At 39.5% G+C, this 17648-nt stretch overlaps 1 protein-coding gene and 1 pseudogene across 1 annotated transcript in view; one reads left to right on the top strand and one right to left on the bottom strand.

Annotated features, from left to right (window-relative positions):
- Positions 1 to 3634, top strand: part of LOC109937961 (extended synaptotagmin-2-A-like) — a 28152-nt gene extending 24518 nt beyond the window's left edge. Inside the window, exon 9 of the mRNA XM_020536450.2 lies at positions 627 to 3634. Within this exon, the coding sequence (XP_020392039.2) occupies positions 627 to 672 (46 nt within the window). The 3' untranslated portion in view covers positions 673 to 3634. The remainder of the gene's footprint in view (positions 1 to 626) is intronic.
- Positions 3635 to 7248: 3614 nt separating this feature from the next.
- LOC109937960 overlaps positions 7249 to 17648 on the bottom strand; it is a 60692-nt pseudogene continuing 50292 nt past the window's right edge.

Genomic DNA, 17648 nt, shown 5'->3' with positions numbered 1-17648 from the left:
CCCTTCTTCAGAAAATTTTCTGAAGAAGGGTCTAGGCCCGAAACGTCAGCCTTCCTGTTCCTCTGATGCTGCTTGGCCTGCTGTGTTCATCCAGCTCTAGATTCTCCAGCATCTGCAGTTCCTACTATCTCTGATACCCTTGACCTAGAACCTGCTGCCTCTGACGTTGGTGGAACTGGAGATGATCGATGACTTCAAAAGGAAATTGAATGGGCATTTAAGGGGTATAAATTTGGAAGATTACTGAGGTCGAGTGGAGAGATGGGACAGACTTAAGTGCTTGACAGACAGCTGTGATGGATTCCATATACCAAATGCCCTCCTGTGCCCTCCTGTGCCATCATGTGTCCTGATGTGTCATTAAAGACGATATTCAGTTTGCCTGTCATCATACTGTGGGACGCAATCTAGTTTTGTGCAGTGACTGAGCTCCTGTTGTTGATTCCAGTAAGTCTCATTTCACTGTTCTCAAATTCTTAGATTGGCCTCAGTAAACCAAAGATCAGAATTTTTTTTCATTTTTTGTGATATTCCATAGGGTGAAGAAAATAGTATTTGAGAACTTTTTTGTTATAACACAATCAGATACAGCATTTGCAATGTAATTTTGTGTATTTACCTTGCAGGTATGATTTAACAGAGGATGGGACCAGGCACCAACCTCAGGCCTAGAGAATGCACTAACACAGTGTCGTTACCATTGGCCACCCAGGCTTTTAGCAGGTTTCTTTTTAAACAAATGTATCCCAGGAGCACCAGCATCACACCTAAAGCTTTGCAAATGTGCCACTGGATGCACCAGGTTTCACAAAAGATGTCACCTTCTCAGTAAATAGTTTACTGAGTTCTGGCACTGCTTGTTGCATTTTTTTAAACACTTTTATTCGTGAAGTAATTTTTAAAATTATTTTTCATCAAAACAATTACTGACATGTCACTCATGGCTGTAAAGTGGATAAACTGTGGTGTATGTACTGACTATCCTTTGTCAAAAGAAAATATCTTTACTGTACAAGACTGTAATATATGGTGTGAGGCAGAATGTGAATCCAGGATTACTTCAGCCTTGTTTTCTGTAGGTTTGCAATGTATAACATGTAAATACAGCAAGTGTAATTGCTATATTGTTATGTGTTCTCAGACGTTTGTGAAGGATACAGAAGGGAGAATGTTCCATTTATTGAAGTAACAAACGTTGCATGTCTCACTGAGCAATTGCCTCATGCTTTTACAGTAGCCTTGCAGCATATAGTTCGGCATTAGAAGCATGTGCTATGATGTGAAATATGTCGGCTTTATTGACTTGTTGTTCAATTCACACGTCACATTGTGTACTTACCCAGTGCAGTTGTGAAGAGATGAAAGCTATGGAGGCAGAAATCTGCACTTTACAATTGTGAATCTTGAGTAATAACTATGGGGATTTAGTAGTAACTATTTATTTTAGTTTGATTTTGTTTTTGTTTTGGAGATTTAAGCATCATATTTTTAGTCAGTTCTTATCCCTGTATTACTCACTGCCTTCTGTTTTTGTAGTTTTGCCTTGCCCTGGGGAACTCCCAATGTATTCACTCAGCGCTTAATGACCATCAGGACAAACAGCTTCCCTGATTCTAGATCTCCTCTAAATCTATTCTTCATTGAATTAATGGGAGATGTGGCAATTGCGTGCTTTGTTTTCTTCACCTGTATACATGACATCAAAAATGAAAGCCTGCGGGAGAGTGTAAATTGTATACTGACAGGCATAATGTTGGAGTACTAGTACATTATATATAAAAATGTATTAAAACTATTAATACTTTGTAGTATTTCAGATGTACTGACATCTTCTATCAGTGTATGAAAGTTTAATTCAACTCAATTGAATCAAAAGTTGAATTGAAGTAAAAGGTTCAAAAACCCACCATGAAGTAAGTTATTGTTTGATTTTGGATATTAGAAGATATTGTAGCTTTGAGTTATGGAAGCAGAATATTTTTAGGTTTTATTGTGCTGTGTCTCACGGTTAGTATGTCAATGCTGGGATTGCAATATAATGAGAATCTCTCTTAAAAGTATACTGACCTACTAATCGTGAGACAATGCACATTTAAGATCAAATCTCTAACCACTAAAAATGATTCAGTTCACTTGTCATTTTGTTTCATTTAACCAGAAATTTAATTGTGTTATAATGCTGCAGTGCTGTTTTATATTCCAGGCAACTGTTTAGCTGAATACATTCTCTCAAACATTTCTAAACAGAACAGTTAACTTGATCCTGTGGTATCGAGATTATTGTTGTATAAGTAATGTTCCAAGGCAAAAGTGGTATTAAATGTAACAAGTATTGAGTTATATTGACAAAATCTAGGTCATTTATAGAAAACCAGAAGGTCAGTTGTTTGTACCTTAAACAATGTAGTTCACATTTATTTCATTCTTCTTGGTACAGTGTTCATTTCCAACTATATACAGAACTTTTCCCTTTTTTTAAGAAATGAAAAATAATTTCTACAGTCAAGTTTTAATTCCATTTTATTTCATTTAGATGATCTGATTTTAAACATTGCAAACAAGAGTTGACTACTTCATAATGTCAATAAAATAGAATAATTATCTTTTAAAAGTAGTTGCCCCCAGCATTGATGATTAATCATTCCTCAGGCGCTCTAGCATTTCAATTCAAATGTAATGAGGATTCTTATTCTTATCAAGAAAATCATAAGCATCAACAAAATGGAATTTACATGTGCAGTAATTTTTGTTCACAGATAATTCTGTCCCATTGAATACAAAATAATATTAGAGATTACATGCAATTGCATTAAGTGCACTGTGTGACTGGTGTTAATTCTGTAATATTAGTGTTCAGTTCTCAAGAATGGAATAATGCAGCTGAATCAGTCGAGTCTATTGTTTCAAGCTACCATTGTCTGCTCTGTGCAGGTATTATTGTGCCTTAAATATAAATGTATTAAGATATTATGAAAACAATTTCATGTTTGAAGATCATTATACTTCACAGATTTTTGGGGTTTTTAGCTGTTATATTTATGATATTTACTTTGCAGAATTATTAATGCTATAGAATAAAGTTTCTTTCTTACATGTTATTCATCAGGATGAAGGCCTCTTTGTTTTACCCAAATGATACTGTCAGTCTTTTTTTTCTATAATTGCATATCCCCAGTGTGTTCTTTTTAGTATTATTTAGGACCATTTACAATTTGGAAAGTTTGGAAATTTCACCATCAACTAAGAAAAATCTGTTGGCTTGGGGTACACGATGGACTATTTTTCTGCTATCTGTACATTGACTTGCTTATGATTATATATTGTAAAACATTATTCGAATGCTGATGGATGGGAAATTCAGAGGTGAATAATTAACGGCAAGGGAGAAAAAAAGCCACAGTCCATTTTATCATTGTTTGGAAACTTAAGACTTTTGACCATGTTGTTTTCATTGAAAAATATTTTCAATTTTTGTTTTCTGGCAATTCCAACATTCAGTAATTGAATTGTTTTTATGTCAACTGTAAATGCAAAAGCCATATACAGTAATTAAAACTATTAAGAAATGGATTTGCTTTATTCTTTTGCAATTCAAAAGAACAGTTGAAATAAAAATATTAGTTGTAAACGTAAAGTCTTGTATGGCAATTTATTTGTCTCCTATTCCACCAAGTGCTTCAAATTGCTATTGTTGTAATTTACCAGTTATTGTCATTACACAAACAACTAAGGGATAAAAGACTGTTGTTTTGACAGTTTTGAGGAAAGGAACTGCAAACTCCTCATTAATAGTTGACTTGCTGTTAGCTGACAAGAATAGAGGAATCAGCCTTGATTAATTCTATCCTTACTATCATTATTTACAGGACAAAGAAATAGAATTAAAATATGGTCGAAAATGTGTTGGGAAAATATTTACCATTATTACCATCGTCAGAGCCAGCAATTTATGGAAAGAGAAGTGCTGTGGGTTGCTAACTGGTACAACAGCTTAATGTCAACGTCTGTGATTTTCCAAAAATTGCCAATTTGTGTAGTAAGAATAAATTAAACTCTCTGCACTAATTTCAGGTTGCACTTTTTAAGGATGATTTTTTTAAATATTTCTGCAATGCCGTACAGTTTATTTGGCCAATAAAGGAGCAGCAGAAACTGGAATCTCATTCCTGAGATAGTAAATTGTTATTGCTGATTACTAAAATTTTTATTTTCTTCCCTGTTCTCCCATTCAGTTTTTTGTTGCTCTCTCAGCTCTTTTTCCTTTTTTCCTCATTTCATACTCCTATCCTATTCAAATATCGGAACAGGTGGTTAAAGTGGTTAAAAAGGTGTAAGGAATACTTGTCTTTATTAGTTGAAGCATAGAGTTTAAGAGCAGGGATGTTCTGCTGGAATAGTATAAAACATTGGTATGCCACAACTAGAGTATTGTGTGCAGTTCTGGAATCTACATTGCACCCTCTCCAGTGCACAGATGAGATTTACCAAGAATAACACAGTGTGGAACTGGAGGAACACAGCAGGCCAGGCAGCATCAGAGGAGCAGGAAAGCTGACGGTTCGAGTCGGGACCTTCCTTCATAAGGGTCTGAAGAAGGGTCCTGACCCAAAACGTCAGCTTTCCTGCTCCTCTGATGCTGCCTGGCCTGCTGTGTTCCTCCAGCTCCACACTGTGTTATCTCAGACTCCAGCATCGGCAGTTCTTACTATCTCAGATTTACCAAGAAGTTGCCTGAGCTCACGAACAAAGAACAGTACAGCACCAGAACAGGCACTTCGGTCCATCAAGTCTCTGCCGACACATGGTGTGTTTCTAAACTAAATATCTTTTGCTTCCCACTGTCTGTAACCTTCTGTTACCTACCTATTCATATTTCTGTCAAGATGCCTCTTTAAATGTTGCCATTGTATCTTCCTCCACCACCACCTCTGGCGGCACGTTCCAGGCACTTACCACCCTCTGTTTAAAAATCTTGCCTCTCGCGCTCCTTTAAACTTTCTCTCTTTTACCTTAAACCTTTGTCCCCTAGTAATTGACATTTCTACCCTGGGAAAAAGACTCTGATTATCCATTGTATCCACGCTTCTCATAATTTTGTAAACCATCAGATCACGCTCAGCCTTTGAAGTTCAAGTGAAAACAAACTAAGTTTGTCCAATCTCTCCTCATAGCTAATACCCTCCAAACCCAGCAACATCCTGGTAAACTGTTTCTGTATCCTCTGCAAACCCTCCACATCCTTCTGATAGTATGGCGACCAGAACTATACATGATATTCCAAATGTGGCCCAACCAAACTTCTACTTAGCTGCAACACAACTTGCCAATTTTTGTACTCGATGCCCTGACTGATGAAGGCCAGCATGCCATATGCCTTCTTGACCACTTTTATCTACATTTGTTCTCACTTTCTGGGAGCTACGCACCTGCATGCCTAGATCGCTCTGTATGTTGATGTTGTAAGAGTTCTGCTATTTACTATACACTTCTCTGCTGCATTAGCGCTTCCAAAATACATCATCTCACATTTGTCTGGATTAAACTCCATCTCCCATTTCTCTGCCCCAGTCTCCAGCCTAAATATATCCTGCTGTATCCTCTGGCAATCTCCTCACTATCCACAGTTTCCTACTCTTTGTGTCACCTGCAAACTTACTCATCAGGCCACCTGCATTCTCCTGTAAATCATTACATATATAATGACAAACAACAGGGATCCCAGCACACCACTGGTCACAGATCTCCCTTCTACTGTCTCTCTGTCTTCTATGACTAAGCCAGTTCTGTATCGGTCTTACCAGCTCACTGCAGATCCCATGTGACTTCACCTTCTGTATCAGCCTGCAATGAGGGAACCTTGTCAAAGGCCACACAGACATCTACCACCCTCCCCTCATTAATCATTTCTGTCACTTCTTGAAAAACCATCAGGTTTGTGAGACACTACCTTCTCTACACAAAGCCATGCTGCCTATTGCGAATAACTGAAATTTTATCAAATGTGAGGAAATATTATCCTTAAGAGACTTATGAAGGGAAATTGGACAGACCAGATAAAATCCAATAAAACTGCAGATGCTATAAATCAGAAACAAAAACAGAAATTGCTGGAAAAGCTCAGCAGGTCTGGCAGCATCTATGAAAAGAAATCGGAGTTAAGATTTCAGGTCCAGTGACCCTTCCTCAGCACTGATGGTAGCTAGGAAAATGTTGGTTGTTATGCAGAAGATAGGGTGGGGGGGGAGGAGGAGGAGAATAAATGATTGGCGGCGGGGGGTGGGGAGCCAAAGAGACAAAAGAACAGACAAAGGTGTGGATATCAATCTGGCTAGGAGGGTGAATAGCTGTTAATGGAGACGATTAGTGTGTGTAATAACAGACTGTGATCACCAAAGGCCTGGTGTGTACGGGTGAGGGTTAGGATGTAGGAGAAGTCAAGCCCTAAAGTTATTGAACTCAATATTGAGTCCAGGAGGCTGCAGGGTCCCCAGGTGGGAAACAAGGGGTTTTCCTTAGAGCAGAGAAGATTGAGAGAGGACATGATTGAGGAGCATAGATAGGGAAGACAAGAAGCTTTTTCCTCCTTGGAGAGATCAGTGACTAAGGGGCATAGATTAAATGTAAAGGGCAGAAGGTTTAGAGTAGATGGGAGGAAAAAACTTTCATCCAAAGAGTGGTGGATTTGTGGAATTCACTGCCTGCAAGGGTGGGTAGAGGCAGAAATGTTAATAACACTTAGGAATTATTTAAATGTGCACTTGTAATGTCGGGACTTACAAGCTAAGCACCAAGTGCTGGCAAATTGGATTAGAATAGTTAGGTGATTGTTTTTGACTGGTGCAGACTGAATGGGCCAAAGGGCCTTGTTTTGTGCTGTAGATCTATGACTCCTTTCTCCATCTATTAGATTGTTGATCACGGTCCCAGGTGCCCTTTCAACTTCACAGTGCTCTTATCAGTTCACACTTGCCACAGTGTGTAGTGAAGAGTAGAGAAGACAACGGTGAGTCTAACAGGATATTCTGGAACACGTACAATTACAGCAAAAGTCTGGGACAGTGCCATGTTACATGTGCATAGATAAGACTTGAACTAGAAATCAAATATGAGAAAATTTATTTCATGTGAGAAGCAAGAAACATGAAATAATGACTATTTAATACAAAACACAAATTTCAAACTGACTCAAACTTGTTATGATTGAATTATAGTTTATTACAAATGAAGCTGAAAAGCATTACAGGCATGATTATAAATCGTAAGCAAATAAAATGCACAAGATTGCTCAGACAGCCTCTATATTTCTAAAAATCAAATAGATATGATGTACAAAAACAATTTGGTGAGGAATGCTAAGGATTCATTAAAATTCTGTTGCCATCAATGCAAACTTGCAGTTACTGGCTGTTTCCATTGTTCAGTTATTGGGATTTGTGCCTTTGGGGAATCAGGAGGTAAGTTGCTTGCAACAGCATTCCTAGCCTCTGGCCCACTTTTGTAACCTCAGTACTTAATACGACAAGTCCAGTTAGTTTCTGATGAAAGGAAGCCTGCAGGTTGTTGATAGTAACTAGAAAAACTCTTCCCTTATGTTATCTTTGAAAATCAGGCGCATGGAGATGCAAATATTTCCTCTCCCATTACACACATTATGTAATATGCAGTGGAATCTGATGACTGCCACACATCAAGTATCCTTGTAAGAACTTAAATCTTAAAAGGAGATATTTGCAATTTTCTTGGTAATAATCACACACCTAATTGAAAAGTATGACATATAACTGTTTTGAAATTTCTATGCTGTAACGTACTTGTATACCAAGTGTTGTGGAGTATCTGAGGTTGCATATTATAAAGTTTCATATAAGTAGCATTAATAATAAAAATCAGGAAAACATTTATAAAAAGGTATTTTCCTATGTGCATTTTATCAAGCAGCAGTAGCTAATAATGATTATGTATCTTCATGGCTGCAGCTGGAAATTGTTTGCTGGTATTCAGGAGCTGCTGTGGGTTCTAGGAGAGATGGCATGAGACTTATGTAAATGTTCTGCCTGTAGAAATTGATTGCTGTTATTCTCTGCTGTGAGAAAATGCTGCTGAGTTTCCAGCACTTAACAACTGTAACCAACTTGTTACGGTACATGACAGATCACTTTTCTAAAAGCAGGAAAATCAGTTTGCATTCAAGTGCTTTAAATGACACAAGTCATTTCTGTCTTTTTATTACATTTATCTCACTGGTGGCGTGGTGCTTATGACCATTAAACAGGTCACAGGAAAGGCTTGATTCATAAATTCATGCCTTCAGTGGCTCAATCAATCAGATTCACAAGCTGCCAGAAGTTAGGCTATCTTCTCACCAAGGTTCCTGGAGCCAATTAATTTGTCATGCAAATACTGATAACTCCCTGAAGAAACCTACTGCTTTTTCTTTTAAACTTGAACTAATAATGTTCACTCAAACTAATAAATATTCTAGACTGAGAGAGTTGATCAGGCTTCAAATAGAAAATAAACTGAGCAGTTTTTGGCTGCAACCAATTATTTTGAATTTAGGTGATTTGAAAGACCGGAATCTTGTGTACTTTTTGGCAGTGAAGATGAGTTAATTAGAGAGGAAGACAAAGACAACCACCATTATTAATTCAGCAGCTATTCATTCAGCATTGTATTGGTGATAGTTTTGTAGTTTTTTTCTGTCAAACTGAAAGATCAAACAATTTAATCACAAAAATCTTCAACAACAGGACATCCTGATCCTTAATGAGATATGCCTCAACATTTATTAGCAAGCACACTACAAGCATTGTTTGGCTTAAAGACGGGGACTTCATCTCCAAAATAATAATCAAATAATGAGCTTCAATTAGTTATTCAAGCAATCTGACCAGTCACTACGCAATGCAGATAGCAAAGTGACAAATTGGATTGAAATTTCATTAAATGCAAAGTTGGGTTTAGGATTTTTCTAATAATGTTTCTAGAAAATTGATTCTTTACAATTAGGAAAAATCCTGATCCATGTTCTTTAATTAATTATTTTACTAGCATAATAATTGCAAACTGTAGCGATTATCTGTAGGTGACCTTAATTCCTTCAGTTTCTGCTCATGATTAGAAATACTTATTACTTACGAAAGGTAATAAGGTATTCTGGATATGCTTGATTATCATGAAATACCAGGAGATTGCATTTCATCTGTGACGCTGTTGTATCGCGCTCTGCTGTTTCCTTGTGGATCTTTGAGTGGGGGTTCCTTCATACCACTTCCTCTTTTACAATAATCTCCTGTTAAGACTCGTGCTCTGTATATCAATTTGCTTCCTGTTGCGTCGGGTTTTGAATAGGTGTCTTGTGCAGAATATCTTGCATGTTGAGCAAAATATGTCCCTTCTCCATGAACAACGGCTACAATAATTTGCCAGATATTAGTTATGACATGTTAGTTACATAATGATCTCTACCCAAGATATGCTAATACATTTATAATACTTTGTTTTTTGTTATTAAATTATTCAACATCTATCCTTATGAATCTTTTCCGGGAGATCTAGATTTTCTACCAAATAGTCATTTAATTTAGGTCAATTATTGAATGGTTTTCTCCATTAATCAAATTAAAAAAACACATCCCATACCACAGAAGTAGACTTTAAACCGAAGAGCCCATGGGATCCAAGGAAATTTGGCAGATTGAACTGGCTGAGTGGCAGGAAGCAGAAGGTGCTGGCTAAGGGCTGTTTTTCTGTTTGGTAGTTTGTCCAACAAGGTCCCACAGGGGTCAGTGCTGGGGGCTTCCTGTTTGTGGTTTATATAAATGATTTAGACTGATCAGTTAGTTCTCAGATGACACAAAAATTATTGGTGAGATGGGTCAATAGTGAGGGGCATAGCCTTCAACTACAAGAGGATACAAATGGGCTGATCAATATCAAATATGGCTGGTAAAAAGGTATAAGGTATTCTGGATATGCTTATCTTGAAATACCACAAAAATTTCAGGAGATTGCATTTTATCAGTGACGCTGTTGTATCCCTCTCTGCTACCCGTTCCAGCCTTGGGCGACTGTCTGTGCGGAGTTTACACGTTCTTGCCATGTCTGTGTGGGTTTCCTCCTGGTACTCCGGTTTCGTCCCACAGTCCAAAGATGTGGGGACTAGGTGGATTAGCCATACTAAATTGCCCATATAGTGTCCAGGGATGTTTAGGTTAGGTGGGTTAGACATGGGAAATGCAAGGATAGGGGAATGGGTCTGGGTCTTCGGAGAGGCAGTGGGGACATATTGGGCCAAATGGCCTGTTTCCACACTGTAGGGGTTCTATTAAGTGTGAGGTGGTGCACTTGGGCAGGACAAACAAGGTAAGGGAATACATGATGATCAGCAGGACCTTGAGAATCAGCATGTACACTGGTCCCTTGCCAGGACAGGTAGATAAAGTGGTTAAGAAACCCTTATACTTGCCTTTATAACCACCTGCTCTCAAATAATACTGGACTAGATTAGGGCATAGCTAACGTATCATGTGCTGTTCCTGAATCCACATTATTGGAGGGTATGTTTGCACTGGAGAGGGTATGGAGGAGATTTATCGAGATGTTGCCTGGGCTCGAGTTCGTTATAGAGCTATCTCTTTTTAAGGGAAATAACTGCAGCCTGTCCATGGAAATTAAGAAGCGACATGGTTGAGATGTATTAAATGGAGGGGTATAGGGAGGGGCAGGGGAAAGGCTTTTTCACCCAGAAGGTGGTTGGAATCTGGAACTCACTATCTGTTAGAGTGGTAGAGCCAGAAACTCAAATAACAGTATTTAACTGTGCACTTGCAATGCCAAGGCACACAAGGCCATGGCCAAGTGCTGGAAAATGGGATTAGAATAGTCAGGTGGACATTTTTGACTGGTCCACATGTAATGGGCCTTTTTTTCCTGGGTGTAGACCTCTATCACTTTATTGTGAATAGCCAAGATAATGTTATATTTGCATTTATTCCAACACTTGTATTTGTTTTAATGCAAGAGGCCTGGCAGGTAAGGCAGATGAATTTAGGGGCATGGTTTGGTATATGGGACTGTGATATTGTAGCTATTACAGAAATGTGGCTCGGAGAAGGGCAGCTTAGTGTTCTGGCTTATGGTGTATTTGGTTAAGGATAACATTAGGGTTGAATTTAGGGAGGATATTCCTGGGAGAACATCCAGTGAAGTTATGTGAGTGGAACAGAGAAATAAGAAAGGAATGATCACTTTGCTAGGATTAAACCAAAGGCCCCCCCAATAGTCAGCGGGAAATGGTAGATTTTGAACCAACATGAAACTTGCAGCATAAAGGCATAATAAAATATCCCAATGCTATTGAGTTGGCCCATTTGACACACATTCTTGTTCTGCTTAATAGAACTAGTGACATTGCAAAAGTGGTTTTACTTTTATATTGTCATGCCTAATATTCAAAGCATACGGAGTGCAAGATAACATGGTCAAACATACTTTTATAAAACGAACTCACATTCCATAATAAATGACCTGTTTCAGGGATAACTGGGGAAGATTATTCCTGAAGCAGGACCTGTACCTGCATAGGCTGACATGCTATTAGAGAAGGGAGCCTGTTAAAATGTTGCAATTGTTAGATTTGTAATATAGTTGCCATATCGCCCACTACATCCATTTGTAAATTCAGAAAGGTGTCTGCCTCACAGCCACAACTGGGATTTCAGCTTCCATCGGGGGAGTAAATCTTCCCTCCCAGAGCTGGCTGATTAAACATCTGGGGGATAGTAAGAACTGCCAATGCTGGAGTCTGAGATAACACAGTGTGGAGCAGGAGGAACGCAGCAGGCCAGGCAGCATCAGAGGATCAGGAAAGCTGATGTTTCAGGTCGGGATCCTTCTTCAAAAGAACAGATTAAATATCTGGCAGCTTTCTGATCCCAACAGTGCCCCTCGGGAAGGTGGCCACTGCTGGGATTGCAGCCAGTCCTAAATCCAGGGTCTCACTATGGCTAGCTAGTAGTCATAGAATCGTACAGTACAGAAGAGGACCTTTGGCCCATCCATACCACCAAAAATACACTATCTACACCAGTCCCACTTTCCCCACAGTTTTGAATCTTATGCTATTTCAAGTGCTTACTTGGGATGAGCACTGTCACCCTGAACACCTATCCAGCTTTGTTCCCCACAATTAGATCCAGTGCTACACAATCCCTTGGGGGAACCTTCTACATAAAAACACTTGTGTATACATTAAGAAATCTGCCCCCTTCTGAACCATTTCTACTATGCTTATCCCAATTAATATTGGGGTAGTTGAAATCCCCTAACATCTTTACACGTCTTAATGAATTGACTACATATCTGCTTCTCAATTATTTGCTACTGGAGGCCTATAAACACTCACTTAACAGTGTGACTGCCCCCTTTTTATTCCTAAGTTCTACCCACAAAGCCTTATTTGAAGAGTCTTTCAAGATATCATCCCTCCTTACTACAGTCACTGGTTGCCTAAGTAATAATGCATCACCACCTCCACTATTGTACTCTGCCCTGTCCTGGCTGAAGATCCTATATCCTGGAATGGCAAGTTTCCAATCCTACCTCTCCTTCAACCACGTCTGTGATGGCAACTAAATTGCAATTCCATGTTTCAATCCATGTCCTTAGCTCCTTAATCTTGCCTCTAATACTCTTGACATTAAAGTAGAGGCCATCCAGTCTCACCTTACTGCCTCTCTGCTCCTATGATGCTGCTTGGCCTGCTGTGTTCATCCAGCCCTGCACCTTGTTGTCTCGGGTTCTCCAGCATCTGCAGTTCCCACTATCTCTCACCTTACTACCTGATGACACCCTATAGCTGAACCCGCCCTGCCTTGGTTCATTTTCAAAGTTATGCTGTGTTGTTATTCAACTCACACAGTGTTATATCTCTCTCTGCTGAGCTAGTTTAAATTCCTCCCAGCAGCACTAGCAAACCCTCCTGCAAGAAGATTGATCCAATGCTGGTTCAGGTGCGGACTGTCACACTTGTTGAGGTCTCACCTTCCCCGAAATGATCCCAGTGATACAGGAATCTAAAACCCTCCATCCTGCACCATACTCAACCAGACCACAGATGCAAAACTCAACACATTCCTGGGTGCTAAAAGATACAATAACAACCATTTTAAGATAATTAATGCTAGAATGTTAGAAATGACATGCATTCATATGTGGGGATGTGTTCTCTGCAAAGAAAAGGCATATATTCAAGGCTTGTACTTTTTTCTACATTACCCGGGAGCTTGCGGAGCCTTTAATTCCTATGATAATGCCTTGGCCAATGAGACCCAAAATTATCAAACAGCAACACTCTTTACTTCTATAGTATAAATGGTCATCACAGTTTTGAATTTGGCATAACTTGCATCGGTCCTGATGAATGCAAGATGAAAAGCTTTGACAACATGTCTCTTTTGTTATTTCCCCAGCAATTGTACATGCTAAAAATTCTTCTTCTGTATTCCTGGCACAGTCTCACTGGCTACAGCACATGCTATTTGCACATTTCTATAACAAAGAATCTCTAATTATTTATGTATGGTAAACCTACCATTTAAACCACAGTAGCTCCTGTTGAAACCATCTGCATTTATCTTAGAACATATGTCTGAGTAAGTTCCACGATACAAGACTTTTTCATTCTGCTGATCAGGCCGTAGTCTGTTCATTTTATTTCTTTTTGCAACGTACAGTCGCCAGAGAGACAGATTCTGGATCCTTGTGATCTACAGTCAGTCAAATACATTGAGTATATTAGTATCTCGGTCAGTAACAGAAAAAAAAAATTGACCATGAGCAAACCAGTCAATGAATCTGAATATGGAAAGTTAGGCTTAAGTAGAAGTTATTTAAAGAACTAGATGCTTGGATGATTGTACTGTTCACGATCACTGACCTCTGGAATAAGTTGCTAGCCACGTAGTGAACGTGGATTTGCTCAAAGCATTCATAGGAGACCTATTTCCCTGACAGTGGTTAGCAATGACTGCACAGTTTTGGGGAGTCATTGAGTACTCAGTAGGGACTAGGTAGAGTGGATACTGGAAAGATGCCTCTTTTTGTAGGGCAGACGGCCTCAGATTTAAAGTAAGAGATCTTCCTCAAGAGAAATGAGGAGAAATAGTGGGTGAAGAGATGTGGGCATTGCTGACTGGTTCAGCATTTATCACACACCCTAATTGCTAGAGAAGGTAGTGATGAGCTGCCTTCTTTAACTGCTGTCATCCTTGGGGGTATAGATGCCCACAATACCATTAGAAAATCAGGAAACTGAGTCCAGATCCCAGAAGTTTAAGTAATTCCATCTATGGCATGTGGGAGAATATATGAGTGAGGCATCATAGATGCATGGTGCACAGTTATCAGGCGAATTTGGGAAGATCAAGTGAGAAAACCCACTATGACTTGGAGAGAAATCCTTCGTGAAACCCACTAATTGACACTTGGCTGATTTCTGGTAAAATTCAGCTCTGCATATGTATACGGCTGATCCAATTAATTCTCTGGTCAATAATAAATCCTTGGATGTTGACAGTGGAGGATTCATTATGGTAATACAATTGAATGTCGAGGCCAGATAGTCAGATTCTATCTTGTTGCAGATTGTCATTGCCAGGCTACTTAGCATAAGCCTGGTGCGGATCTTGCTGCATTAGGATCTGAACTGCTTCAGTATCAGAGGAGTCGCGAACTGTGCCGATCATTGTACAATCCCAAGTCAACATCCCCACTTCTGACCTTACATGGAGGGAAGGTCATTGATGATGCAGCTGAAGATGGCTGGGCCTGGGACACAGCCCTGAGGAATTTCTGCAGAGATGTCCTGGAATGGAGATGAATGATCTCCAGCAACCACAATCATCTTCCTTTGTGTTAGGTATGACTCCAACCAGTGAAGAGTTTTGTCTGTGATCCCCACAGATTCCAGTCTTACCAGAGCTCCTTGATGTCAAGGGCGGTCAATTTCACCTCACTTCTGGAGTCATTTGTGGAATTCTCTTCTACACAAAGCAGTGGAAACTGTGTCATTCAATTTATTCAAGGCTGAGTTTGATAGATTTTTGATAAACATGGGTATCCAGGGCAAAGGGGTGGGGTGATGGTGGTGAGTGCATAAATCAGGAAAGTCAGTTCAAAAACAAGATCACCCCTTCATCTTCTTTAAATTACACTTGGATGAGAAGTTGCATATATTGGATGTGAAAAGGTTGCCTGCTACTATTTGGAAAGTAAAGATTATACAGCTAGTTTGAGGAATAACCAAAAGGAACCTTATTATAGTTGTTGCTTGGCAAGGAAGCAGAAATAGAGAATGAAAATGGATTGGTAACAAATAGGAACGGAAGACTCTCTTTTCTGTTTCCTTTTCACCATCTTGAAAGCCAGCACCAGTAGTAAAACAATTTGTCGTGTACTCAAGGGTTCTCTAAATTTTCCAACCACTGATGAATCAACAATCAATTAAACAACCAAAGTCTCTAGTTGGTTCTTATGGCACAGTGGTAGTGTCCCTATCTCTGGGCCAGGAGGTTTGAGTTTATGTCATCTGCTCTAGAGGTGTGACGTAACATCTCTGAAGAGGTTGATTAGAGTGTGGATGTTTTCTAACACCTCAACGACTCTTAAGAAATTATACGCTGCATATTTATCTTCCCTTGCTGTATGTGTGTTTTGAAAAAGGGGAGATTGTCTATCCACAAGGTGAAGAGGATTGAGGAGGGCAGAACAGTAGATGTGATCTATAGGGAGTTCAGTAAGGCATTCGTGAAGGATCCTCATGGTAGACTGCTTAGCAAGGTTAGATCACATGGAATACAGGGAGAACTAGCCATTTGGATACAGAACTGGCTCGAAGCTAGAAGACAGAGTGTGATGGTGGAGGGTTGCTTTTCAGATTGGAGGCCTGTGACCAGCAATATGCCACAAACATCAGTGCTGAGTCCAGTTTTTTGTCATTTATATAAAAGGATTTTGACGTGAACAGAGGAGGTATGTTAATGAGCTTGCAGATGACCAAGTTGAAGGTGTAGTGGACAGTGAAGATGATTACCTCAGAGCACAATGGGATCTTGATCAGATGAGCCAATGGGCCAAGGAGTGTTAGATGGAGTTTAATTTAGATAAATGTGAGGTGCTGCATTTTGGAAAGGCAAATCAGGGCAGGAATTATACACTTAATGGTAAGGTCCTGGGGAGTGTTGCTGAATAGAGAGACCTTGGAGTGCAGGTTCATAGTTCCATGAAAGTAGTAGCAGATAGATAGGATAGTGAAGAAGGCTTTTGACTGCTTACCTTTATTGGTCAGAGCATTGAGTATAGGAGTTGGGAAGTCATGTTGTGGCTGTACAGGACATTGGTTAGTGTACTTTTGGAATACTGCGTTCAATTCCGGTCTCCCTGCTACAGGAAGGATATTGTGAAACTTCAAAGGATACAGAAGAGATTTACAAGGAAGTTGCCAGGGTTGAAGGGTTTGAGCTATAGGGACAGGCTGAATAGGCTGGGGCTATTTTCCCTGGAGTGTCAGAGGCTGAGGGGTGACCTTATGGAGGTTTATAAAATCGAGAGCGGCCTGGACAGGGTGAATTGACAAGGTCTTTTCCCCAGGGTGGCATAGGTTTAAGGTGAGTGGGGAAAGATTTAAAAGGGTCTTAAGGGGCAACTTTTTCACACAGAGGGTGGTGCGTGTATGGAATGAGCTTCCAGAGGAAGTGGTGGAGGCTGGTACAATTAAAAAAGGCATCTGGATGGGTAAATGAATAGGAAGGGTTTAGAGGGATATGGGCCAAATGTTGGCAAATGGGACTAGATTTATTTAGGATCTGGTCGGCATGGACGAGTTGAACCTTTTATTTGGTGTGATATAGTTGCATGCTAGTAAGAATTTAAAAATTGCAGCTCATTGAGGGGATTAAAAGAGAGTAGCTGATTCATCCATCCACACCTAGTCATAACAAGGTCATATGAAATATTTTTCAAACCGTTATAATTTCTGCTAACACTTTATTTGGAAATGAATATCAATCTTACTGCATCAATTTTAAAATGTTGGGCTGGATGCAATGGTCCCCAAAAAGAGTCCTGAAAGTCACGAGCTACTTCCTGGTATTCGGAGGAATCTGGTTTCATAAGTACTTCAAAGGCATCATTTCCTTCAATGTCCCAGGTGTCTGGAAGTTCATCTGAAAATAAAATTTAGTAGAAGCATTCTAATTTGAGTAGATCATTATCTTGGGCAATAAAGAAAATAAAATTGAGATACAAATTAAGGAGGTAGCTTGATTAGAGACTAAGCCTGTCAATTCAACATCCTTCAAGTCAACCAGTTAGTTACTATTGCTTTGGTATAAATATAGATGAATAAACTTGCAAGGAAAAGTAGTGCAAGAATTGTGAGCATTCATAATGTGGGACATTAATTATAAATATAGACTGGGGTATTAATATAAATTGCTGAAAGGGACAAGTACTCCTGAAATATGTTCAGCAACATTTTGGACAGCAGAGCCTTTCCAGTCCAATCGGAAAGGAGACACTGAGATAACAAGGTGTAGAGCTGGATGAACACAGCAGGCCAAGCAGCATCAGAGGAGCAGGAAGGCCTG

Source organism: Rhincodon typus, chromosome 2, assembly GCF_021869965.1.
Source record: "Rhincodon typus isolate 14 chromosome 2, sRhiTyp1.1, whole genome shotgun sequence".
NCBI classification, from domain to species: domain Eukaryota; kingdom Metazoa; phylum Chordata; class Chondrichthyes; order Orectolobiformes; family Rhincodontidae; genus Rhincodon; species Rhincodon typus.
Note: the sequence above shows the minus strand (reverse complement) of the source record. Positions and strands in the feature narration are given on the sequence as shown.